The sequence below is a fragment of the Eriocheir sinensis genome, chromosome 29 (assembly GCF_024679095.1).
Source record: "Eriocheir sinensis breed Jianghai 21 chromosome 29, ASM2467909v1, whole genome shotgun sequence".
In the NCBI taxonomy this organism is placed as follows: Eukaryota; Metazoa; Arthropoda; class Malacostraca; order Decapoda; family Varunidae; genus Eriocheir; species Eriocheir sinensis.
The window spans coordinates 2,674,061-2,701,282 of record NC_066537.1 but is presented as its reverse complement, the minus strand read 5'-3'; the positions used below and the strand labels follow the sequence as shown (position 1 = coordinate 2,701,282).

General features: G+C 44.9%; 1 protein-coding gene and 1 non-coding gene across 3 annotated transcripts in view; one reads left to right on the top strand and one right to left on the bottom strand.

The window, feature by feature from the left end:
* The first annotated feature begins 13,504 nt into the window (after positions 1-13,504).
* LOC127004773 (pre-mRNA-splicing factor ISY1 homolog) overlaps positions 13,505-27,222 on the top strand; it is a 70,623-nt gene continuing 56,905 nt past the window's right edge. For both annotated transcript variants that reach the window (XM_050872880.1, XM_050872881.1), the window contains exons 1-2: positions 13,505-13,961; positions 25,166-25,188. In XM_050872880.1, the coding sequence (XP_050728837.1) occupies positions 13,959-13,961; positions 25,166-25,188 (26 nt within the window). In that variant the 5' untranslated portion in view covers positions 13,505-13,958. The remainder of the gene's footprint in view (positions 13,962-25,165; positions 25,189-27,222) is intronic.
* On the bottom strand, positions 26,213-26,284 carry Trnaa-cgc (transfer RNA alanine (anticodon CGC)). The gene has a single exon. It is a non-coding gene; the product is annotated as a tRNA-Ala (tRNA).

The window sequence follows — 27,222 nt, the reverse complement described above, 5'->3', positions numbered from 1 at the left end:
TCATCATAATTTAAGTCAGCCTGATCCCCAGATGTGAGCGTATTACACAAATCTTTTGCCTGCTTTTCTAGCTCACTAGCTGGCAGGTCAGGGAAGTTTATGAGAACACTGAATTTCTTTGCAACATCACTCATCATTCCAGTTCTCTCTCTCAGGGATTCAATGGCCACATCCACAACTACATTGAAAAATGAAAACTCTATTTTCTTCAAGGCATCGATAATAGGCTCATCAGGGGCCTCATAAGAGAATTGCCTTTTAGTAGTTCTGAGTCTTTTCTGCTTTAGTGCAGCTTCCACATTCATCTCTTCACACATCTCTGGCAGATGTCTGGGCATCAGCAAACCCAGTGTCTCTGTAGCTAATAAGGGAGGTTTCAGTCTTCTTGAGAATATCAACAGCTACATCAAGATGCATGCATTGTGATTGCAGAAGTTTATTCACAGTTTGAATTTTTCTAAGGATATCATACCACACCACCGTGCAAATAGAGAACCGGTATGATCCCACCTCTTCTGCTAAGGCTTGTGCTTCAATTTTAATGGCTGGATCTGCAGTGCTTGCTCTGACCTCTAAAAGAGCATCTCTCACTTTTGCAGCCTGGAATCTTACAACCTCAACACTGTTGATTCGACTCTCCCACCGTGTGTCTGCCCAGGATTTCAAAGTTGTGTCCACATGTTTTTTTAGGGTCGACCACCTTTGAGTGGAGGCAGAAAAGAGATTAAATAGTTTTGCAGGTATCAAAAGTATTCAGCTGCATCTGAGGAGCTCTTTGCTGAATCACACACAACCAGTTTAACAGTGTGTGCTCCACATGGAATAAATAAAGCCCTGGGGTTTAACTGAAGAAGTCTGGCCTGGACTCCCTTGTTTTTCCTTTCATATTTGCCCCATTGTCATATGACTGTCCTCTGCAGTCTTCAAGGGATATTAAGCTCTTTAAGTTTTTGAGGATGAGTGTTGAGAGGCCTTCTCCTGTTGTCTGCTCGGCCTCAAGGAACCCCATAAAATATTCCTTAATTTGTGCAGTGCCTTCAGCTGCAACTATTCGAATTATCACAGATAATTGCTCCTTGTGACTTAAGTCTGAGTGCAATCTAAAATAATTGAAAAGTATTTGGACTGTCTAATTTCGGTCACCATGCACTCCACAATCCTCTCACTGATGCAGTCAATAAGCTCATTTTGAATAATATTGCCTAGGTAGGATGTATGACTGGCACCTCCTTGCACCTTCGCAATATGCTCTTTGAGAACAGGGTCAAACTGAGCCATGAGTTCAACTTCTTTCAGAAAGTTCCCATTATTTGGCTGGTAAAGTGTGTCTGTGGACCCTCTGAGAGGAACATTTCGTTCTGCCAGACTATGAATTATAGCCACGAACCTGGTAAGTACCTCTCGCCACCTTCGCCGTTCAGTGTTTATTAGTGCCAGCTCAACTTTGTCAATTGTTTGCCCCTTTTTAATACGACAGTAGGAAGACACCAGAGTGCAGGAATTACCACCAGCGTCCCAGGGCAAAACCAAAACAATCCCCCGCCTTCAACTCGCCGTTCCCGCTCGCCCAGCTCCGCCTCTCCGCCTACAGCACATTATCGTACCCCGCGTAACAATATTAATTTTGGATGCCAATTTGGCGCCCCCCCCCAGCAAATGGCGCCCCAGGCGACCGCCTGTGTCGCCTGTGCCTAGAAACGGCCCTGGTTCTTTGGAACAAGATTCTCCAGCGCTTTCAGAAAGCTAGTACTCTTCTCCAAAGCACAGATATTGATATCAGCATGGCTGTATCATTGTTTATATCACTTGAATTTTGTGTTGCTGAGCTTCGTTGTCAATTTGATGAACTGGAAAATGATACAAAAAATCTCATGGAAAATGTTCAGCAAGTAGCCTATATGTATCGGAAAAGGTACGGAAGAGAAGACGGCGGCGTCAAGCTGATGATTCTGCTGAACCTGATGCAGATCTTCAAGATGCACAAAACTTCCCAGTACAGAGTTTTGTTGTCATCATTGACAAGTTACATGCAAGTTTAGCTCAACGTCGCCAGGCTTATCACAAGATATCTGACGACTTTGCCTTTATCAAGTCATTGAGAGAGAATGACACTAAACAGCTGAGAGTTGATGTATCCAGCTTGGTGAAAAAATACATCAATGACTTGGAATCCCACTGCGAGGATGAATTTGTAACATTCTCAGAATTTGTAACCCATTTGAAGATGGATCGTGATCCTCATGTCTTGTTAAAATACTTAAGGAAGAATCCAGTTGTAGAGTCAACATTTGCCAATGTTTCAATTGCTCTGCGATTGTTCTTAACATTACCAGTCACAGTCTGCGAAGGTGAACGTTCATTTTCCAAACTGTCTTTGATCAAAAACAGATTTCGTTCAACAATGACCCAAAAACGACTGAATGCTTTGTCTGTTATGTCAATTGAAAATGATATCACCTCCTCAATGACATTTGAAACCATAATTGAACGGTTTTCACAAGAGAAATCAAGAAAACGGGCATTGGTGTAGCTGCTATAGTTACCTATGTACATAAGTATGGTATGTATGCTGCTAATACAGAATATAAAGAAAATATAGATGATGACAATCTGTATTAAATATATTGTATCATTAATTCATTCTGATGTTTCAATAAAATATGAAGTTGTCCAGATTTTGCCTAATTTATTCAAGGGGGGGGGGGGGGGCAAAACTGTGGGTGGCGTAAGGTCCAATGCAAGCTTAATCCGGGCCTGAGCTTAATGCCATCTGATGAAATTCCTAAATAAATTTTCTGTAAAGAAAACTCTCTCTCTCTCTCTCTCTCTCTCTCTCTCTCTCTCTCTCTCTCTCTCTCTCTCTCTCTCTCTCTCTCTCTCTCTCTCTCTCTCTCTCTCTCTCTCTCTCTCTCTCTTGAATGAATGAATGAATGAATGAAGTGAATATTTTTTTCGATAAAAAGAATAGCATATGTATACGTCGTTATTATGGATGTACTCATAGTCTAATATATATATATATATATATATATATATATATATATATATATATATATATATATATATATATATATATATATATATATATATATATATAAAAAGAAAAAAGAAAAAGCAAATGGTGGGAAGACGGTCAGCGAGGCAGTGACTCAGCAGCAAGCGTCACAGTGCCCCATACCGGTACCGCATGGCGACTGGCGAGGCCGCGTGCCGCCGAGCGTCACCAAGATCCAAACGGTACCGGCACTAGTGGCAATGGTCAGTGGCGAGTGATCATGAGTCTTCCCGGCACTGGGTACCGGTACCGTTACCGGGTTCCAGCTGAATCGATTCTTCTCGGCACTTGGTACCGGTACCGGGTGTCGAGAAGAATCGATTCAGCCGGCACCCGGTACCGGGAAGACTAATGATCACTCGGCACTGACCATTGTCACTAGTGCCGGTACCGTTTGGATCTTGGCGACGCTCGGCGGCGCGCGGCTTCGCCAGTCGCCATGCTGTACCGGTATGGGGCCCTGTGGAGACGCTTTAAGCCTTGAATGTTGTGCTGGCTGCTGAGTCACTGCCTCGCTGACCGTCTTCCCAAGTTCCCACCATTTTGTCCTGCTTTTCGTTTCCATCATAGCTCCCGTCTCCATTATTTTATTATTGGATTTATTTATTGGATTTACTGGATAACTCTTCATGTCCGATTCTTTTTTTAGGTTTCTAATATATATTGTTATTGTTATTAGACTATGATCGAGTACATCCATAATATCTAGACATGCTAATTTTTTCTCGAAAAAATAAATATTCACTTCATTCAGAGAGAGAGAGAGAGAGAGAGAGAGAGAGAGAGAGAGAGAGAGAGAGAGAGAGTTTACAACAGAAGAAACATCCTAATTGAGGGCAGAAATAAATGAGAGAAAAAAGTCCACTGTGTGTGTGTATGTGTGTGTGTAATTCACCTTTTGGTCTGCTGCGGGTCTCTCTCGAGACAGCCAGCCGTTCCCCTACGGAAGAGCACAGAGCTCGTAGTACCGCTCTTTGGGTAGGACTGAAACCACTCACACACAATAACACACCGCGACAACGAGGTCACAACTCCTTACCTGCTCACTGCTAGGGGAACAGGGGCTATACGTTAATTAGGATGTTTTTTTCTGTTGTACTCTCTCTCTCTCTCTCTCTCTCTCTCTCTGAATGAAGTGAATATTTATTTTTTCGATAAAAAATAGCATGTATAGTTATTATGGATGTACGCGATCATAGTCTAATAACAATAACAATATTTATTAGCAACCCCCCCAAAAAAAAAGAATCGGACATGAAGAATTATCAATAAATCCAATAAATAAATTCGAGCAATCTGGTACAGGTACCGTACCGTTTAGCTGGTACCTTTAGTACCGGTACTGGTACCGGTACCTCCCCACCCCTAGCAGGCGGTGTGCCTCAACCCTAGACCACCACACATGGGCCGTGAACACCCCAGAACAGCAAGACACACCACGCCGACACTCCGCCCCAAGGCCGCCAGAACACGAGGGAAGCAAGGCAGGGCAAGGAGGCTCACAGAACGGGTTTTCTACTTTACTTAACAGCTCCAACTCGTACAGTACACTGGTTTACAAGGCACAGTAACTCCCAGTACACAGAAGGGGGGGGGGGGGGCACGGACACAATACAGGGCTCACAAAAGCGGGCAAGGCACACAGGAGCGGGCAGGGCACATAGGCAGCGGGCACACGTTTCTCGTCTCTCGCAGCCGGGCTCTCTCTCCCAAGGGAAGTATAGAGAGGTATCGTCACGTTACTCAGAACGTGAAGAACCAAATTTTGAAATGAGCTTTTTTATTAGGACCTCTCGGGTGTTTTTTTATGTCCTAAACTACTACAATAAAATAAAATAAAATGTGGATTTTTTGTTATATACCCCATGAAGCAATTGTCGGTTTATAAAAAAATTAAATAGAAATTTTCACGGCATCTCATCCTGGACGATGATTGGCTGGCGTCTTGATAAACTCCGCCCCTTCCTCGAGCCTAATTATGTCCCGCCCCATCCTCGTTGTCTGCCCAAACCGACGACTTCACATACCTCGCGCCTTGGCCTTGGGTCTGTGCATGAGCGGCGAGTCTGACTTGAGTAAACAAATCCCGAGGCGAATGAACGCCGTCACGGCTCGGCTTATGTTCTGAGGTGATTTTGACCCTATGTATATTTTTACCTCGGGACGTGCCACACACCATCGGAAGCAGAAAAGCATGCAGATTTAGGATCTGTGCTTATAAAAGTGATGCGACGAAAACCAGCTGAGTACTAAGGAGTTGAAGGGAAATAAGTGCAAGAAAATGTTTACTCCATAGTTCACTTAACTCTGATTTTCGTATGTGTAATTTTACATTATTGTTACAATTTTATGCTAGTGTGATGCAGAATTTTCTCAGGAAGATGATGGTGGTCTCAGTTTTACGTAAAAATTAATGTTGTGGTCAGGAAACAGGGTGGGAGTGATGTGTGTGAAGTCGTCGGTTTGGGCAGACAACGAGGATGGGGCGGGGCCAAGCGTGAAGGCTATAGGAGTTGCCAACGAGTGATTTCCTCCCGCCTGTATGACGATACCTTCTCTATACTTGCCTTGCTCTCTCCTGTCCCGCGGCTCGGCCCGGCGGCTCCCGGCCAGGCAGCCGCGATGCACCCCACTCCGCCGGCCATCACCAGCCCTCCGCGCCCCAAACTAGCACCCCCACACACAAATAACACAAATAACACAGAAAATATACCCCCCTGGCGTAACATTAATATTGTATGGAAATATATAGTTTTGAAGTTTGAACGTTAATACAGTTTTGAGATATAGTTTTGAAATGTTAATGTTAATATAGTTCTGAAATATATTTTTAAAGTGTTTAAGTTAATATAGTTTGGAAGCAGCGTTGCCAAATTGTCGTACTCTGAACATTGCATTTATCATATTTAGGCTCCACTAATGTCGTAACCACACAAATTATAACGATAGAAATTTAAAGTTATCGCTAAAACAGTTAAATATTGATGGTTTTCGTTCTTTTTTGCTTCAGGTATCGGTCAGAAGCTACGAACATGCAATGCGATGAGTACGGTAATTTGGCAACGCTGTTTGGAAGTGTTTACGTTAATAAATTTAGGCCGGTGGCGGCCGTGGCACAACATAGCAGCAATTGTCGTACTCTGAACATTGCATTTATCATTTTTAGGTTCCACGACTGTCGTAACCACACAAATAACGATAGAAATTTAAAGCTGCTGCTGGAGGTCAGTGGAGAGACGAATGGACGAGTGATAGAGGCGATGAAAGAGTTCTTGGAGAGCATGTGGCGTGCAAGATGTAGGCAATGATACCACAGAGTTATATACCTAAAGCGCGCGAGCCAGACACTCGGGTGCGGCAACCGGAAGTACCTCGGCCGCCATCTTTGGGAGCCCAGTCCAGCCAACAGCCGGCAACTTCAAAGTGGAGGTAAGTGGTAGGTGGTGATGGTGGTGGTGCTATAGTGGTGGTGATGGTGGTGGTGGTGATGGTGGTGGGTGGAGGAGTTGGTTGAGAGAGAGAGAGAGAGAGAGAGAGAGAGAGAGAGAGAGAGAGAGAGAGAGAGAGAGAGAGACACGGACTGACGTGACATATGACATTGTAGCAGTCACCGCTCAAATTCCGTGTTCCTTCCCCTCAGTGACAAGAAAATGGGGTGCTACAAAGAGAGACTAAGATTCTCAGTGTTTTCATGTAATGTCCATCGTCACTGTGTCTGTCAGTCTGTCTTGTCGCGTCTTCATCGTTAACTTTCCTTGTATTCGTTTACCTTTGACTGTCCGTCCACGTTCTCTTGTTGTCCACCGTTACACATTGTTCCACACATACACCAACACTTAAATGTTAACCTACACAAACAACATTCACACAAACGCATACACAAACAAACACCTATCCTATGTGTTGTCCTTGTCGTGATGAGCTGTGTAAGTTTTGTCTAATAAAGTAACCCTGGCGGATATGACTTTCTCTATCCGTGAACCGATTAGCACTTAGAACACTCGCTACCACCAACAATTGGTGACCCTGGAGTGTTGCTATGGTTCAAGGTGGCTTATAGCCGGTGCCGTTTTAAGGGCACTCTCTCCTAGAGTGGAGGACCTGGGCAGGGTAACTTGTCCATTCGTCCGCCCTCTCCTGGGGCAAAAATCCTCACCTCCATTCGGGGTTCGTGGGGCTGAGCACTCAGGTCGGGAGAAACATTACGCCAAAGGCGTAGTTGCCACCTTCAGGGTTTTCCCCCGCCCTCCCCCAGGCGCCTTCTGCGCCTTCCCCAGGCACCGTCTGTGCCTCCCCCAGACGCCTTCTGCGTCTCCCACAGGCACCCTCTGTGCCTCCCCCAGGCACCCTATGTGCGCCTCTTCCAGGCACCCTCTGTGCGCCTCTTCCAGGCACCCTCTGTGCGCCTCTTCCAGGCTCCCTCTGTGCGCCTCTTCCAGGCTCCCTCTGTGCGCCTCTTCTAGGCTCCCTGTGTGCGCCTCCTCCAGGTATCTTCAGCGCCCTTCAGGCATCTTTTGTGCCCCATGGTGCTTCTCCCGGCGCTCACCCACCCACCCCCACCCCTTCTCCTCCCTGCTTTTCTGCTGGTCCGGCGACTGAGACACGCACATCGTGTGACACGCTACACAGACTCAGTGAACACTCAAACACAGTGCCACACACGCAGTGTACACGCCACACACAGACTCAGTGTATACGCCGCCACACACCACACAGACTCAGAGAGACACGCAAACACAGTGTGATACCCCACTGGGACTACTAGCTGCCCCCTGGATTAACCACCGCCTCCTGGATCTACCACCGCCCTCTTGGATTATAATACACTTGTGGATCTATGTGTACAGTGCAGTGTGTCCAGCAACAGTTCAGTGCAGCAAGTCCCCAGCAACAGTTAGTGTCACAGTGTTCCCACTAAGTGTACAGTGTTGTGTTACAGTGCCTTTTTGAACACTGGTTCACTCCCCGAGCCACAGAGGCCCCTGGCACGTGCCAGCGCCTACAGTACACGCAGTTCGTTTTACTCTCACGGACTGCCGCGGCTCCTGGCACATGCTAGCGCCCCTAACTTTTCAACTCGCTGTGGCCCCCGGCTCGCTGGCATCTAGCGCCTTCCCACGCAGTCGTTCGACGCACTCACGACTGCCTCGGCTCCTGGCATATGCTTGCGCCTCTCAATTCTCAACCGGCTGTGGTCCCTGCGGCACGCTGGCATCTAGCGCCTTACCACGCAACCATCACGACGCCCTCACGGACTGCCGAGGCCCCTGACACGCTGGCAGCTGGCGCCTTTAATACACGCAGTCGTTCTACTCTCACCGACTGCCGAGGCCCCTGACACGCTGTCAGCTAGCGCCTTCACACGCAGTTCCCTCGACGCACTCTATGACTGCCGTGGCCCCCGGCGCGTTTACGCCAGTGCCTATTGCCCATCTCCACGCCGCTCGACTTCACCATACCTGACGACGACATGCAACTCTTCCTCTACTACGGCGGTGTCCTTCAGAGCACCACTCTTCTGCTCAGGACCCGTCTATGTGGTTCGCGATTCGGGAGTGCGGATTCAAGCCTTCCAGGATCTATTAAACAGCCAACCACTCAACTCACCGCAGCCCACCTCACGCAGCCCACCTCACGCTGCTCAACTCCTCGCTGCTCAACCCCTCGCTGCTCAACCCCTCGCTGCTCAACTCATCGCTGCTCAACACTTCAGCTCGACTTACCGTAGCTGTCCTCACTGCGCTACTCATCTCAGCTCGACTCTCCGTAGCTGTCTCCTACGCACTACTCACTCCAGCTCGACTCACTGTAGCTGTTGTCACTGCACTACTCACTCCAGCTCGACTCACTGTAGCTGTTGTCACTGCACTACTCACTCCAGCTCGACTCACTGTAGCTGTTGTCACTGCATTACTCACTCCAGCTCGACTCACTGTAGCTGTTGTCACTGCACTACTCACTCCAGCTCGACTCACTGTAGCTGTTGTCACTGCACTACTCACTCCAGCTCGACTCACTGTAGCTGTTGTCACTGCACTACTCACTCCAGCTCGACTCACTGTAGCTGTTGTCACTGCACTACTCACTCCAGCTCGACTCACTGTAGCTGTTGTCACTGCACTACTCACTCCAGCTCGACTCACCGTAGCTGTTGTCACCGCATTACTCACTCCAGCTCGACTTACTGTAGCTGTTGTCACTGCACTACTCACTCCAGCTCGACTTACTGTAGCTGTTGTCACTGCATTACTCACTCCAGCTCGACTTACTGTAGCTGTTGTCACCGCACTACTCACTCCAGCTCGACTTACTGTAGCTGTTGTCACTGCATTACTCACTCCAGCTCGACTTACTGTAGCTGTTGTCACTGCACTACTCGCCCCAGCTCGACTCACCGTAGCTGAACTACTCAACGCAACTCTACTCAGCGCAACTTACCGCGCACCTCAACGCAACTACTCAGCGCAACTTACCGCGCATCTCGACACAACTCTACACAACGCTATTCATCGCAACGCATCACCGTCTGCCACAGCGCCCCAGCACCAGGGAAGATTTCGTTCCTCCTTCCTCGTCACTGGGGGGGAGTAATCTGTAGCAGTCACCGCTCAAATTCCGTGTTCCTTCCCCTCAGTGACAAGAAAATGGGGTGCTACAAAGAGAGACTAAGATTCTCAGTGTTTTCATGTAATGTCCATCGTCACTGTGTCTGTCAGTCTGTCTTGTCGCGTCTTCATCGTTAACTTTCCTTGTATTCGTTTACCTTTGACTGTCCGTCCACGTTCTCTTGTTGTCCACCGTTACACATTGTTCCACACATACACCAACACTTAAATGTTAACCTACACAAACAACATTCACACAAACGCATACACAAACAAACACCTATCCTATGTGTTGTCCTTGTCGTGATGAGCTGTGTAAGTTTTGTCTAATAAAGTAACCCTGGCGGATATGACTTTCTCTATCCGTGAACCGATTAGCACTTAGAACACTCGCTACCACCAACAACATAACTCAGGTTTTATACTCTCTCTCTCTCTCTCTCTCTCTCCCGCAAGTACCACCACCTCTTTTACCAAGCCTCTAGATAACTTAAAAATCTTTAGTTTCAATGCGCGTAGCCTAAGAAACAAATTTAATGAACTGAGATGTCTTGCTCTAACAGAAAATTTTGACATAATTGCTATAACCGAAACATTTATCGACACCACAAATATACATAGATGGTTAGATGGATGGTTACATAGATGGCTACAGACTCTTCAACAAAGATCGTGTAAACCGTAGAGGCGATGGCGTCGCCCTTTTTGTCAAAAGCTATTTGCAACCCACTGACAAAACACCAAGAGACAGTAAAGCTGAACATTTGTGCGTGCGAGTAAACATTGCAAAAGTCAATTTAAATATATCTGTCACCTACAGGCCTCCCGGGCAATCACTTGATGACGACCTTGAAATGTACAGCGTTTTAAGGCAGTCACTTAATAACAGCGACTCACTGATATTAGGAGACTTTAACCTCCCCCATATCGACTGGGCGACACTATCAGGTACAGAAGGCGAGTCACATAGAATGATCGAATTTTTAGAAGAAAATTAACTAAGCCAAATGGTTTCTGATCCAACTCGACAAAATAACATACTCGACCTTGTTATAACGACCCAAGATAACCTTGTCAGTAATGTCACGGTAGGAGAACACCTCGGTTCTTGCGATCATAAATTAGTGCGCGTCGACATTAGAGCTCAAACATCAGTGACTGAAAATAAAGTAAAGGTGCCCAATTTCAAAAGAGCTAACTTTGTAGAAATCCGACAAAAACTAACAGAAATACAACTATCAGATGACGGCAATGTAGAGGAAGCCTGGCTAAGCTTTAAAAATCATTTACTCACTCAGCAGAACACATTCGTCCCCATGTGCGAGAAGCGAAATAACACTAATAAAAGCCCACCTTGGTTTAATAGCGAAACTAAACACTCAGTCAAGGAGAGAAAATTGCCTTACAGGCTAAAGAAAGAACAAAGCACGCCCGAAAACATTAGACTTTATAATGATGCCAGGCGATGAGTAAAAAGATTAGTATGTCAGGCAAAGCGTAGATACGAAGAAAATATTGCAGCCAACTGTAAAAATAATCCGAAATCTTTCTTCAGTTGCATAAACAAGAGAAAGGCGATCAGAAGTGGAATTGGAGCTTTAACAAACAGCGACGGTGCACTAGTGACTGACAGCCTACACATTGCAAACCTCTTAAACAATTACTTTTCCTCGGTGTTTAATACTAACAGTCTTCCTCCCGCTACCACCAACACCAGTACTGATGTAAATCTCGAGCATGCATTTCCTACTTTTGAAATAACAACCGATGAAGTCCTTAAAGCTCTCCATTCACTTAAAACAAATAAAAGTCCCGGACCCGATAAAGTATATCCTATACTGCTGAAAGAAACAAAGAGCAAAATACTCTCCTCCCTCACAACCGTATTCAATATGTCCTTGCGACAAGGCATTGTCCCTTCGGATTGGAAAAAGGCTAATGTGACACCGATTTTTAAGAAAGGAAACAAAAAAATACCAGGTAACTACCGACCCATTAGTCTAACTTCAATTGTAGGTAAGCTACTTGAGAGCATAATTAGAGACAAAATTGTGAGTTACCTCGAAAGCCACTCATTAATTGGGGATTCACAACATGGCTTCCGTAACAAAAGATCCTGCCTATCAAACCTATTGACCTTTTATAACGACCTCTTCTCAGTTTATGACGTAACCAAATCATTGGACGTAGTCTATTTTGATTTCCAGAAAGCGTCTGATAAAGTCCCACATCATAAATTACTTTATAAAGTAAAGCAAATAGGTATTGACGGTCAAGTAAACCAATGGATCGCGAATTGGTTGAGCAACAGACAACAAAGAGTGGTGATTGACGGATTTAACTCAGAGTGGGCGCCGGTCACTAGTGGCGTCCCTCAGGGCTCGGTTCTTGGCCCAGTGCTCTTCATTATTTACATCAACGACGTGAATGTTGGACTCAATAATCGCATTTGTAAATTTGCAGACGACACAAAGATTGGTAACTCGGTTCTCACTGACGAAGACAGGCAAAGCCTCCAAGGGGATTTGCACAAAATTTCATCTTGGTCGGATAGATGGGAGATTCCCTTTAACGTAGACAAGTGCTAGGTCCTTCAAGTTGGAACAGGAAATAAGAAGTTCGAATACGAAATGCGCGGCGTTAAACTCACAAGCGTTCAATGCGTTAAGGACCTGGCGGTCAAAATCGCGTCAAACCTCAAATTCTCACATCAATGCATCGATGCAGCAAATAAAGCGAACAGAATGTTGGGCTTCATTAAAAGAAACTTTTTATTCAAGAATAAAGATGTAATACTTCCGCTCTACAATAGTTTAGTCAGACCCCACTTAGAATATGCGGTACAGTTTTGGTCTCCTCATCATGCAAAGGACATTGCTAAATTAGAAGGTTTTCAGCGTCGGACAACAAAAATGATCCCTTCCTTGCGCAACAAATCCTACGAAGAAAGGCTTTCCACCCTTAACATGTTCTCTCTTGAGAAACGTCGCCTCCGAGGAAAACTGATCGAATTTTTTTAATTACTTAATGGTTTCACGAATGTAGACAGAACAAAATTGTTTACGATAGATGACACTTTGCGAACGAGGAACAATGGCATAAAACTCAAATGTAGACAAGTAAATTCAGACTGCACCAAATTTTTCTTCATCAATTAACGTTGTAGTGCGAGAATGGAATAAGCTCGATCCCACCGTCAGTGGTCCAGTGTAACACGATTGCATGACTCCTTTAACAACAAGCTCGACCGTCACTTCGATCCTTGAACTTAATATTAACTAGAGTAGAAAAGCAACGTTTTGGAGCCATCTGATTAGTGAAGATTCACTTAGGTTTAAGGACAGACCACCTATACCTATAGTCTGGACCATGGGGTCTGTGTGGTCTGATTTTCTATGTAAATCTATGTAATTCTCTATGAAAACCACCATCACCAAGACCACCACCACCACCACCACCACTATCACGTACCACCACAACCACCACCACCACCACTATCACGTACCACCACCACCACCACCACTGTGAATGATACCTTGCCCCGAGTAGAACACCGACTTTCTGTATGTTTTTGTTTTTTCTTCCTTCACAGGAGCTGCCGATACAAAGGCCTGGCTGGGGCACATTTGCTAGATAATCGTACTCAGAGCATAGTATTTACCGGTTTCTGATGCCTAACTTTTGCCAAGAAACATCAGGAATTCACTATTTTAATGATGACTATAAATGAGTCTTGTTATTGGGGCCCAGGAGACAGTTTTTGGGCCTGAAGTCGGTAATTATAAGAGGCTGAGTACGACAATCTGGCCACGTTGGGCTGGGGAGAAATCCCAAGCCACCTGTGACATCAAGATCAAGAACAGCAGCGCCGCGAGGAGGGTTGGAAAGGGGGACCGATAAACTCTTATTAAACACCTGATTGCATCTACCACTGACGGGGCTCTGGAGGCCGTGGTCCCACAGCCTAACTAGCCCCATAAAACACTCAAGAAGAAGACCTGAGAGGCGATACAAATCGGAACGGTTCAAAAGAAGAAGAAGCCACGGTGTTGTGTACGGGACTTGAAGCGCTGTCCAGATTACTAGTGCAAGAGTTGACCAGTATCGTAACTCATCCCTTTCTTCATCTCTTCCCCGCTACACAATGCTTTCTGTTCGATAGCCAGGCCCCTAAAACATTGAAGAAGAAGCAGAGACTCGACTCGCGGGGCTGTCACAGAGTTTGGTCTGGCCTCAAATACAAGAGAAAGGAAAAGGCACAGTTGAAAAGTACACTTGTCTTCCAGCTTCCCTTCAAAATGGTGAGTCTACATGGCAGGGCTATAACTTAGTGGGGGGGTGTTATGTCTGTCATGTCATTATTTGAGGCCTCTGGGGAAGAAGGGGGGTAAGGGATTTAACATTTTTTAGATTTGTGCTGGGAATTGCAGGGTACGCATCTCGGGAAAAACAAGATATTAGTTGCAAGAGGAAAGTGACCCTAGGTACACTAAATACAAGGCTGCTTTTTTCCCTTTGCAACTTGTTTTTTGTTCTTGTGATGTGCAGTCTGCCTCTCCTTGTGCTAACTAGAAAAAATGGCTCCGACCCTTATGTCCCTTCTTCAGACACCTCATTTCTGATCATGGGGATTGTGGAGATTAGTGTAGCCGGTAATAATTCAGGAGATGTGGGCTCTCGAATTTCCAGGCACAAACTATTTTTTTCTAGGTAAAATGTGGTGCTTTTTCAAGTGGAGATAGTCTTTTTTTACGGAAACTATGAGGAAAGGGGCTATTTCAATTTTCTTGATCAAGTCACAATCCTAATATTTCCGGAAAAAAAACATCTCCACATGAAAAAAACACCACAAATTACCCAGAAAAAAATAGTTTGTGCCTAACCTAACCTATCCTAACCTAACCTAACCTAACCTATCCTAACCTAACCTATCCTAACCTATCCTAACCTAACCTAACCTAACCTAACCTATCCTAACCTAACCTAACCTATCCTAACCTAACCTAACCTATCCTAACCTATCCTAACCTAACCTAACCTAACCTATCCTAACCTGAGAATAGAAATGTCACGCATCATTGGAGGATACAAATATTGGTCGCTCATCATTTCTATTGTTTTCGTGTCGTTTCAAAATTGTCCCGACTGGTGTACGTTGAACACTACTTACGTACTGCTTAACGGCAAACCAGCCCGAGGCCGTGGCACTGCTTCTGCGACAATCAGTCATGCGCGGTATGTGATAAAGGGAGGGTGTATGTCTCTCGGGGTCCAGGAATAATTTTTTTTTTTATGTATTTTTATTTTTTAATTTTTATGGTTTCCGGAAGTGAACAGGGTCTACACTATATACTGATACAGAAATAATGCAGAAAACGTGAGTATTAACGGCGGTAGAGAGAGCCCATACCTCCTGAATATTATCCGTGTAGCCTCCTCTGTCATGGTTATATTATGTTAATTGTTCATTTGCTGAACAAATGATGGTAAAATTCTAGTGTTTGCCCATACTTTCCCCCTCAACCTCAAAACAAGCTTGGGGACCTGTGGGAATGCGGGGTTTCGGGTGGGGGACAAGGAATCTGTCGCAATTGCGTATTATTTTAGTGGGGATGGGGTGGATAAATTCCCTAGATCTAGGGAAATTCCCTATATTTAGGGATTATCCCTCCCAATGCCACTAAATTGAGCGTTTGCGACGAATTTAGTGTTCCTCTTACGGAAACCATGCATTCTCACTGGATCCCCAAGCTTGTTTTGGGAGAGAAGCGTAGTGAACCCACCAAACAATGCTCACCTCACCATCTGGTGTGGCGCGGTGCTGGAGGCCATCTGCGCCCACATAAACCGCCTAGACCACACTCGTACCCTCTCTCGAGCACCGGTGCCGGTAGGTTGTCACCTCATCGCAAGGTTTCTGTCCTGCTAGTAGGGTCCGTATCACCAAACATATGTATCTTCACTGTTTATCACTGACACGAGCAAAACCACTGGCTAGCCGTGATCCGTCCAACGCCACGCCTTAAACAATACTGCGGGTTCTAGAGCAAGTGCAGGCTCTCGAACCTACTGCCCGAGATGTTCAAGCACGTGAATCCTAGCTGACTGCATTTTGAATCTGCTTCACGGGTTCGTGTTCCCAGTATACAAGGTGATTGTGGATATTGACTCCGCGCCTCCAGAATACGATAATACACCTCCATATATCATACTAGTTAAAAAATAAGGTAAAATTCTAGTGTTTGCCCATACTCCCCCCTCCCCCCCATACAAGCCTGGGGACCTGGTGGGAATGCGGGGTTTCGGGTGGGGGACACGAAATCCGTCACATTCGCGTATTTTTTCAGTGGGGGGGATAAAAACTCCCTAGATCTAGGGAAATTCCCTAAATTTAGGGAATTTTTCCTCCTACCACCACTAAAATAAGCGTTTGCGACAAATTTAGTGTTTCCCATACGGAAACCACGCACTCAGTGGATCCCCAAGCTTGTTTTGGGAGAGAAGCGTAGTGAACCCACCAAACAAAGCTCACCTCACCCTCTGGCGTGGCACCGGAGGCCATCTGTGCTCACATAAGCCGCCTACACCACACTCATGCCTTCTCTAGTAGGTTGTCACCTCATCGCAAGGTTTCTGTCCTCCAAGTAGAGTCCGTGGCACCAAACACAGTGTATCTTCATTGTTTATCACTGACACAAGTAAAACCACCGGCTAGCCGCGATCCGTCCAACGCCACGCCTTAAACAGTACTGCGGGTTGTGCAGGAAGTGCAGGCTCTCGAACCTCCTGCCTGAGCTGTTCGAACACGTGAATCCTTACTGACCGGATTTTGAATCTGCTTCACGGGCTCGTATTCCCAGTATACAAGGTGATTGTGGATACTGACTCCGCGCCTCCAGAATACGATAATACACCTCCATATATCATAGCTAAAAAAAAACAAAGTACTTAAAAGCAAAGAAGCCGAATTAATCCCCTTCCCCCAACGATCTTGGGGGACCTGCGTGAACTCAGGGTATTTAGGTGGGGGAGCATATTTAAACCTCCAACCGAACTTTATGACCTGCTAACCAAGGGGGGGCTGCACCCCCCCCCCCCCTGGACCCCCCCCTCTTAAAGGTGCGTGTTCTAAAGAAAAAATAATCACGCGTGGTGGACCTGGTCTCACATGCGTGGGCTAATGGCTAACTAAGCGTACCATCGCTAACCTAGCGTACCATCGGTAATAGTATTAGGTAAAGGTGCGTGTTCTAAAAAAAAAATAACCACGCGTGGTGGACCTGGTCTCACATGCGTGGGCTAATGGCTAACTAAGCGTACCATTGCTAACCTAGCGTACCATCGGAAATAGTATTAGGTAAAGATGCGTGTTCTAAAAAAAAATAATAACCACGCGTGGTACACCTGGTCTCATGCGTGGGCTAATCGCTAACTAAACGTACCATCGCTAACCTAGCGTACCATTGCTAACCGGATCGTTGGCAATGCTGCTCATATTGCAATGGCGTCGCCATGTAAACACATCGTCCGTATGTATAATATGCCCTTAAGTACAATATGGAGGCGTAATATTGTATTTTCGAGGTGCGGAGTGATTTTCAATAATTACCTTGCGTGGTTTCCGTACGTTGTAAAAAAACCTGGAATGTATGAAATTTCCCTACATCTAAGTAATTGTAAGCAATTTCCCTACATCTAGGGTATTTTTCAACCCCTCATAACTCAAAAACTGCATTTGCGACGCATTTCATGTTTACCACCACATTCCCCGAAGTCTCAATGGCCCCCTAGCCAATTTTGGTTGCGAGGGGTGAGTATGGGCAAACACTAGAATTATACCAAAAACAAAATACATGTCCCTCAACCATAATATGAAGGCGGCGCAGTAGCGGATCCAGATCCAGCCCCTTCCCCCAACGATCTTGGGGGACCCACAGGAAGTCGGGGTATTTGGGTGGGGGAGCATATTTAAACTACTCCAACCGAACTTTACGACCTGCTAACAGGGGGGCTTTACCTCCCTGCTAACCAAGGGGGGGCTGCACCCCCCCTGGAGCCCCCCTTCTCTTAAAGTACCACAACCAAACTTTACAACCTAACAGCTAACAGAGGTGCTTACGTCCCCTTTTTCAACATTAGCTATTACTTACATTAATGACGACGCCAAAATGGTCCGGCGGCCTTGCCAGACCCGTCCTCCTCCGAAGAAGCTTCGTCACTAACCTGCTTCATGCGTTCGTGCGTGCTACCTGTAAGTGAATACATAGTCATATGTGACGGTTGCAAGATTCTCATGACGTAAATTACTTGCCGTTTTGATGCTTCATTACGACCTTGATACTGTAAAGCTTCGCCCCCCCTCGAACCCCTCTTTGGTATGGAGAGTGAGTGAAATTGCGTGGTTTCTGTACGTTGTAAAAAAATCCCGGAATGTATGAAATTTCCCTACCTCTGAGTAATTGTAAGGAATTTCCCTACATCTAGGGTATTTTTCAACCCTCTATAACTCAAAAACTATGCATTTATGACGCATTTCATGTTCACCGCCGCATTTCCTGCAGTCTCAATGGCCCCCTAGCCAATTTTGGTTGCAAGGGGTGAGTATGGGCAAACACTAGAATAATACCCAAATGATACCTCAAAACACTCAAATGAACAAAGTTTATCTAATGGAAGAAAAAACATCAAAAAGAGGAAGAAGTGATAAAGGGAATAAATACTAAAATTTTATTAGCACCGTCTATCCCATTACATTTTGGCAGCAGTGGGTGGGTTGAGTTAGGCCACTCGTTTCCTCGCCTAGGGTGTGTAGTGTGTGACGTGTGTACAGCGCCACCCACTGATAACTGTTTCTTCCTGAGTGTCTCTTTGGAGGAGCCGAGAACCCCGCAGGAGGGAGACCGTCCCATGTCTACCCCCCTTCCTTTTCCCCGCCTCGAACTCCCGTCCAACTTGAGATTACTGCCAGGCCAAAAAAATGGCTTCCTCATTATCGCGAGGCAAGTTAAAAGCCTCAGTGGCATTGTTCTTGTCGGGGCACTGCTGTGGCTGGCTGCGTGACGTCACTAGCCCCATAAAACACCCAAGAAGAAGAAGAAAGTTTGATATAGGTAGCTATAGTCTATTCATTTGGGCAAGCTTAGTCCCAGCGAATCCAATTCCCCCTTCTGGCTGGGTAGCTCCGAGCAGGATGATGCAACCTACTTGTCATGTTAACCCGGTAGCAGCGACGGGCCAAATTTGTGCCATGATATTTACCCCCCAAAATAGATGATACATAATCTGATCACAAATGCTTTGATATATATTATGTAATGGTTTGTGTGAAGGGTAATTTTTTCTCATTTTTCTCGCTTGAAGGGACCATTAACCCATAAACTGCTGCAATCACTTATATAATCAAGCCTCTCCGATCCCGTGACGCTGTGATCGCTTATGTAATCATGAATTTTCGTGCCGTATGTTTTGAATTTTCCAGCTGCGCTTCCTTTCAAATGTGTTCTCGTGATCGCTGGAAACTTAGTCATACCTTCACCATAGCCTGAAATTCTACGATAAGGCCCTCATTCGAGTGGTTATGGAAATGTAGGAGGCACCTGGAAACTCTCCTGACCCGCTGGGTAGTAATCTACCCAAACATTATAGAAAACGTGGTAGTGGAAGAGAAAATGGAGGTTGTAAAGGCAGACTAGATTACAAATTTTGAATGTTTACATAAAGCTGAAACTTGGAGGAAGGAATTATGTCATGTGTAATTCATTATAACTTGAATATAATACATCACAGTAAGCCTCTTTGCACACAGGTGTGTGTGTGTGCGGAAAGCCCCGGTTGTCTTGGTCCATGGTGTAAATCAGATTTTTTTGCATCATTATAGTTCATTACCTGATTGAGAGAGAGAGCAAAAAAATAGCTTACCACCAAATGAACAGGCTTGAGTCGTTTTCTGTGGTTTGTCATCCACATCTTCAGGGTGAGAGAACAAGAGAAAATATTACCGATGTAGCTTCATATCTTGTGATATTATGAAAATTAGCCGCTGTACGTAGCTCAGTGATGTATTGTGCTCTGAAATGACAACCTGCTAACCACCTACACTGAGCAGGAAGGAATTGAACTACAAGCTTCCCAGGCGGAAATGAGCATTATACCAACGGAGCTACCGCGACTATGGGATTGAGAAAGGTTGCAGTTTCATCAAATCTTACTTTCAACTCTCTCTCTCTCTCTCTCTCTCTCTCTCTCTCTCTCTCTCTCTCTCTCTCTCTCTCTCTCTCTCTCTCTCTCTCTCTCTCTCTCTCTCTCTCTCTCTCTCAAACACACACATGCACTTACAACATAATACTTTGTACTACTTTTTTTACTTCGCTAAAAAGGCGGGCCATGAAGACAGACACACACGCATTGAGAGAGAGAGAGAGAGAGAGAGAGAAGAAAGGTGAGCTGGCAGGAAGATACGATAGGCGTGTGAACACACACACACACACTCACTCCATCCCACCCTCTTTCCCTCCCTTCCTTCACTCATCCAAACACTCTGTGTGTGTGTGTGTGTGTGTGTGTGTCCTATACGTGTAAGACCAGGACAATGACTGGAGTCGGACACGATCACGCGCGAAATGGACAAGATCGAGATGTCTGTGGTTATTATCATGCAACACACACACACACACACACACACACACACACACACACACACCATTCAACACACACACACACACACACACATAGGGAGGAGGGAGGGTGATAAGTTAGGCCTCTCTCTCTCTCTCTCTCTCTCTCTCTCTCTCTCTCTCTCTCTCTCTCTCAATGCGTGTATACACACGCATTGAGAGAGAGAGAGAGAAGAACACATTGAGATGAAAAACAAACAAAAGAGAGAGAGAGAGAGAAGCCACGCGGGCAGATGTCCACCGCTTCCACCCGCTCCACCTCATTCTACCCGACGTGTCACATTTTCCCCACACTTTGGAAAGCGCGCAAATTTTTAAGGCCTATTATTTGCTCTGAATTGCTGTAATACATCAAATTACTTTTTTCTCATTGATGACATGCTATTTGATTTATACTTTCGCTTTTTATTATAATGTTAATATTAACTCGCGAAGGAAAAATATCTGGCACTTAGTCCTCCACAGTTTAAGGGTTAAGAAACATGATGCCTGCTGCTACCGGGTTAAGTGGTGGCCAGCTGCGTCCACATAAACCGCCTACACCACACTCAAAGCCTAGCTTGCACTGGTTTGAATAGATTGTCACCTCATTGCAAGGTTTCTGTCCTGCTAGTAGAGTCTGTGGCACCAAACATGATGTATCTTCATTGTTTATCACTGACACAAGCAGGGGGCTTCGTGGTGCAGTGGTTAGCACACTCAGCTCATAACTGAGAGAGCCCGGGTTCGATTCCTGGGCAGAGTGGAAAAATTTGGGCAGCTTTTCCGATACCCCACACCCCTGTCCACCCAGCAGTGAATGGGTACCAGGTATTAATCGGGGGTTGTGTCCTGTCTCCTGGGATCTGTTCCCTTCTCCTATAATTTCTTCCCCTTCTGTCTCTCTCTGGCATATGACCACAGATGTTGTGCTGACTAAATGAAACTTTCCAACTTTCCACTGACAAAAGCAAGACAACTGGCTACTCGTGATCCGTCCAACGCCGTGTTCTAGAAACATCTGCGGGTTATGCCGTGGGTTATCCCAAACCTCCTGCCTGACCTGTTTGAGCATGTGAATCCTGACTAACCGCATTTCGAAGATGTGCTTCACGCGTTCGTGTTACCAGTAATTGAAGGTAGTAATTGTGGAGATTGACTCCGCGCCTCCAAATACGATAATACGCCTCCATATTATAGTTAAGCAACGAAATACATGTCCCTCAACCATAATATGAAGGTGCAAGTACTTAGAAGTAGCTAAAGGAAAAGGGATAAATCGTTTCTTTTAGGTGGGGATTATATTTAAACTACTCCAGTGGTTCCCAACCTTATTTTCAGGCGACCCCAATCATGCACCTCTAGACATGACCGCGACCCCATTAGTTTAGTTGTTTATGTGTTGTAACAAAAACACCACGTTTGATATTTTGATGTCCACCCCCGGAAAAGCGCCTGGTGACCCCACATGGGGTCGCGATCCCAGGGTTGGGAAAGGGGGAACTACTCTAACCGAACCCCCCTTGAGCCCCCTGCGCCCCCCATGGACCCCCCGACATGTGTGATGTTCCGGAAATTGGTTCTTTTGGGTGGGGGAGCGTATTTACACTACTCTAACCGAACTTTACATAACCTAACTAACGGGGGGGCTTCGCCGCCCTTGAACCCCTCCCCCATACCCCCCCCCCTGGACCTCCCCACATGTATGATGTGCCGGAAATTGGTTCTTTTGGGTGGGGGAGCGTATTTAAACTACTCTAACCCCTACATGCCTCCGTGGTCTAGTGGTCAGCGTGCCTGGCTTCTACTCCGCGGGCCCGGGTTCGAATCCCGGCCCGGGCAGTCGGCGTGCAGCTCACCCAGCTGTTCATCCTCCCTCTCAGGCTGGTCGATAAATGGGTACCTGGGGAAACCTGGGGAAGGTAAACTGTGGTAACCTGGATGTCACACTGGCCCTGTGTCCCGGGGTAATGGGCTCCCTCCCACCACAGGCTCAAGGGCCAATGTTACGGAGATGAGCACCAAGGCCACGCGCTGCTACAGCGTATGCCCCCAACTTTACCTTTACCTTTTTAACTCCTGCACCCCCCCTGGACCCTCCCCCCACATGTATGATTCGCCGGTAAAACTACACCTTTTCACCCTCAAATTAAAAAAATTGAATTTCAAATTAAAAAAATAGAATTTCAAGTTAAATAAAGTGAATTTCAAAATTAAAAAGTTGAATTTCAAATTTAAAAAGTTGAAGTTCATATCAAAAAAGTTGAAATTCAAATTAAAGAAGTTGAATTTCAAATTAAAAAAGTTGAATTTCAAATTGAAAGAGTTGAAGTTCAAATTTAAAAGTTGAAGTTCAAATTAAAAATTGAATTTGAAATTTAAAAAGTTGGAGTTGAAATAAAAAAAAGTTTGAGTTCAAATTAATAGATGAAGTGCAAGTCATTTGCAAATTTGCATTTCAACTTTTTAATTTGAAATTCAACTTTTCAAATTTGTATTTCAACTTTTTTTGATTTGAACTTCAACTTTTTTAATATGAAATTCAACTTTTTAAAGTTGAAATTCAACTTTTTTTAACTTGAAACAACTTTTTAATTCGAAATTCAATTTTTTTTAATTTGAGGGTGTAAAGGTGTAGAGAAGTACAAGAGTATGTGAGACTTGGGAAAGGTTATTATTCTGGTGGGGGCAATATTGGAGGCGCGTAGTGAATCTACATATTTACTCAATAATGTAAGTGTTAACTTTGAAAGAGGTGCCTACATCCCCGTCTTCAACATTAGCCATTACGACGATAAGTGCAGTCACGTCCACACGTTACGCACACTACGTGACGAGGTAGAACACCATGATCCCTTCTCGGTGCGGGTCATTAGCATTTGGAATAATTTACCTGAATCAGTTGTCGTAGTGAATTCTGTTAATGCTTTTAAACGGCATCTCGACACTTCTCTTGGTCAAATTTTGTTGATTAAAAAAAAAAGTGAAAAGAAAAAAAAAAGTTCAGAGCTTTGTGAATTGCAATTTTGTTGAGGCCGAAAACTATGCTCTAATGTTTTGTGAATCCGGCCCATGAATTCGAATGGAAATTTTTTGAACTCAAGTAACCTGCATTTGAACCTGCTTCACGCCCTCGTACGTGATACCAGTAAGTGAATACATAGTCGAATATGATGGCTGGAAGATTCTTATGACAGAAATTACTTACCGTTTAGATGCTTCATTAGTAGCTTCGCCCCCCTCGCCCCCCCCTTTGGTATGGAGATTGATTGAAATTGCATGGTTTCTGTACGTGGTAAAAAAATCCCAGAATGTATGTAATTTCCCTACATCCAGGTAAATATAAGGAGTTTCCTTACATCTAGGGTATTTTTCAACCCCTCATAACTCAAAAACTATGTAGAAGTTGCGACGCATTTCATGTTTACAGCCGCAGTCTCTAAGGCCCCCTAGCCAATTTTGGTTGCGAGGGGTGAGTATGGGCAAACACTAGAATAATATATACAGTAAAATTGTATATGTTTACTTTACTGGCATGGAGAGAGAGAGAGAGAGAGAGGAGGTGGGGGTGCAAATTCATCAAGGACTTAATCATGATCAAAATTTAGGTCATTGTCGCTGATCATGATTTATGTTATTGTGTTCCTAAGGTATGTATGTTTTAAGCAATTTAAGGACACTAAAAAATCGCTCATTGGTGGAAGCCCTGACAGGTAGAGTTGGAAAAATCTGCAATAAGATGGAAAGATGTGGATATGTCTCTCCTTTAGTTAACTATGCACACCAAATGTTTGTGGGATACTTGTAGGCAGGGATGTATCTCCAAGTGTATAGTACCCAGCGTTGCCAGATTATCGTATTCACCACAACGTATTTATCATTTTTAAGCCTCAAACTTTCGTACCTACACAAATAATGACAAATTCATCAATGGTAGCATTAAAACTTATTTATTGAGGTTTGTGTTTTTTGCCATAGTTATCGGTCAGAAACTACGAAAATGCAAAGCGATGAGTACGATAATTTGGCAACGCTGATAGTACCTGTGTAAACATGTGTTCTATCTTCTATCGCTGTTTTCATGCTGACTGCTCTTCTGAACTTGCTAACTGCATGCCTCCCCCCCCTCACGCGGCCCCGCTGCACACGACTTTCTACTCATGCTCATCCCTATGCTGTCCAACCCCTTATGCAAGAGTTAACCAGCATCTTCACTCTTTCATCCCTCACGCTGGTAAACTCTGGAACAATCTTCCTTCATCTGTATTTCCTCCTGCCTACGACTTGAACTCTTTCAAGAGGGTATCAGGACACCTCTCCTCCCAAAATTAACCTCTCTTTCGGCCACCTCTTTGGATTCTTTTTTTAGGAGCAGTGAGTAGTGGGCTTTATTTTTTTTAGTTTCCTTTTTTTGTGTGCCCTTGAGCTGTCTCCTTTGTTGTAAAAAAAAAAAAAATGCACTTCAAGTATTTGAAATTTCCTCTCATTTAGCATCTGTGAATCTCCCATGGCTGCCACTGTAGTTAGATATACCGTATGACATTTAGGATTTTTTATATTTTTTAAGAAAGTTGGATGTTTTGCATCTGATAATTAACCTGGTAGCAGCAGGGATCATGTTTCTTAATGGTCCCTCGAAGCGAGAAAAATGAGAAAAAATCACCCCTCACACAAACCACTTCATAATATATATATATCAAAGCAACTGTGATCAGATTATGTATCATCTTTTTTTGGGGGGGTTATATCATGGCACAAATTTGGCCCGTCGCTGCTACCGGGTTAAGGTTTGTTGAAACTGAAACCTCACCATCCTTTCAGAATTTTAGCTAATTTTGGTTTCTATTTTGCAGGCTAGAAATGCAGAAAAGGCAATGTAAGTATGAAGCCATACTCCTTTTTGCAGTAGTAATTTTCTGCTAGTTGCAAAACTTAAGTCATTTAAAATCTGTGTCAAACTACATTTATCTAAGTGGACCAAGGCTGTTCATGTTATTATAGCAAAGCTTTTGGAGGTTTGGACAACAACATGAATACAGGTAACTCGATTTACGCGAGTATTGTGTCCTTGAAGAGGTCACGTAAATCAAACAAGAGGTAGGTTTGTATCTTTATTGCCTACTGTATCACTCTGACTCCTCTCCCTCTCGTGGTTCTTTCTCTGGCTGCCCTTCCCCTCATGGTAGCACAGTAGAGAGGGTGTTGTTGTTGAGTAGCGTGGCAGCGTGGGTACTGGATTGTTGTTCAAGTGGCGCGCGGGAAGAACTGAGCTCAGCTGTGTGGCCGCGGCGCCGTGTGAGTCCAATTGCGTGAGACATCTGGTAGCCACTCCATAAAATATTGCGTATAAGTGAAAACAACTTGTAAATTAAATATTTATTTGGATTTTGGACCCCGCGTTATTTAAAAAACGCGTTAACCAAACTCGCGTAAATCGAGAGTTACCTGTAGCACATCTATCTCCTTTCCCCCCTGCCAGATGCTGACTACATATATTAAAGGGCCTGGTCCCCCCTATTGTAGAGTATGCATCTCGTGTGTGTGGAGGAACTTCATTCTTACAGCCTCTTTTGTACAATGTAGTCAAGGTCTTTTTGCCTCATTAGCTCCTCCCTTCCCTCTAACTAGCTTCTACCTTGCTTCCTTTTCTATCTTTGTTTTAAGTTCTTCCTTTAGCGGCAGTAGGTTCTCTCAAGATGTCGGGTGGATGAAAAAGTTGGAAAATTTGGTTTAGTCGGCGCAACATCTGTGGTCATATGCCGGAGAGAGACAGAAGGGGAAGGAATTATAGAAGGGAACAGATCCCAGGAGATGGGACACAACTCCCGATTAATACCTGGTACCCATTCACTGCTGGGTGGACAGGAGCGTAGGGTATCGGAAAAGCCGCCCAAATTTTTCCACTCCGCCCAGGAATCGAACCCAGGCTCTCGGTTGCGAGCCGAGTGTGCTAACCACTGCACCACGAAGCCCCCTTGGGTGGATGACCCCAGCCTGTTAGGCCCATGCTGCCTCCGGTGCTCCTCTTTTCCATAGGGCCATATTTTTAAAAATTTCTGCGCCCAAGAACAAGTAATTTACTAGTCTTTCGTGGGAGTTTGGAGCATTTCCAGGGGTACTTTTATGACCCTGGTGGTAGTCTGAGCCTTCTTCTGTATCGTGAACCTAAAAGAACACTCATTAAAACTCGATTAACCTCCTTTTTGGCCTTTGGAAATAGTTGGTGTGAGGGGTGGGAGCATCTGACAATACCAACCATAGTCACTGAAGTTGGGGTTGATTAAGGATTTGGGCCGCATGAGGGTAATTTTTCGCCACTCACCGATGCTTGGAAACTATCATCGTCTTGCCCATCAACCCAGACTCTGGAGGAAACCGTCCAAGTGAATCAAGAACGAGTTCCTGGGGGCATCATGAACCAAGAGAAGATGGCGCCACTATAAACACTTGCCTGTGCCATGACGGGCTGGGGCCGAATACCATCCAGGCCCCTTAATTAAGCAAGCCTACCGGTGCTATCGGCGTAGATGTTAAAAATATATATATATATATATATATATATATATATATATATATATATATATATATATATATATATATATATATATATATATATATATATATTTATATATATATATACAGGTCGCCTGATATGACTTGGGATATCGAACCACCTCATATGCGACCTCCTTCCTCCCTCCCTCCCCCCCTTGGGGGGTGGAGCACGGGGGAGTGGTGACTTGACTCGGTAGTAAGAGAAAAGGTTTTTTTTCATTCATTTCATGTTCGACTTCGCTAACATCCATTTCCTACCAAATAATGAACTTGCTGTTACTCACTTCCCGAAGGAAGGAAATAAATAATGGCAATCTGGCAACTCTACTCTGTGAGACGGCTCCACGTGTTCTCT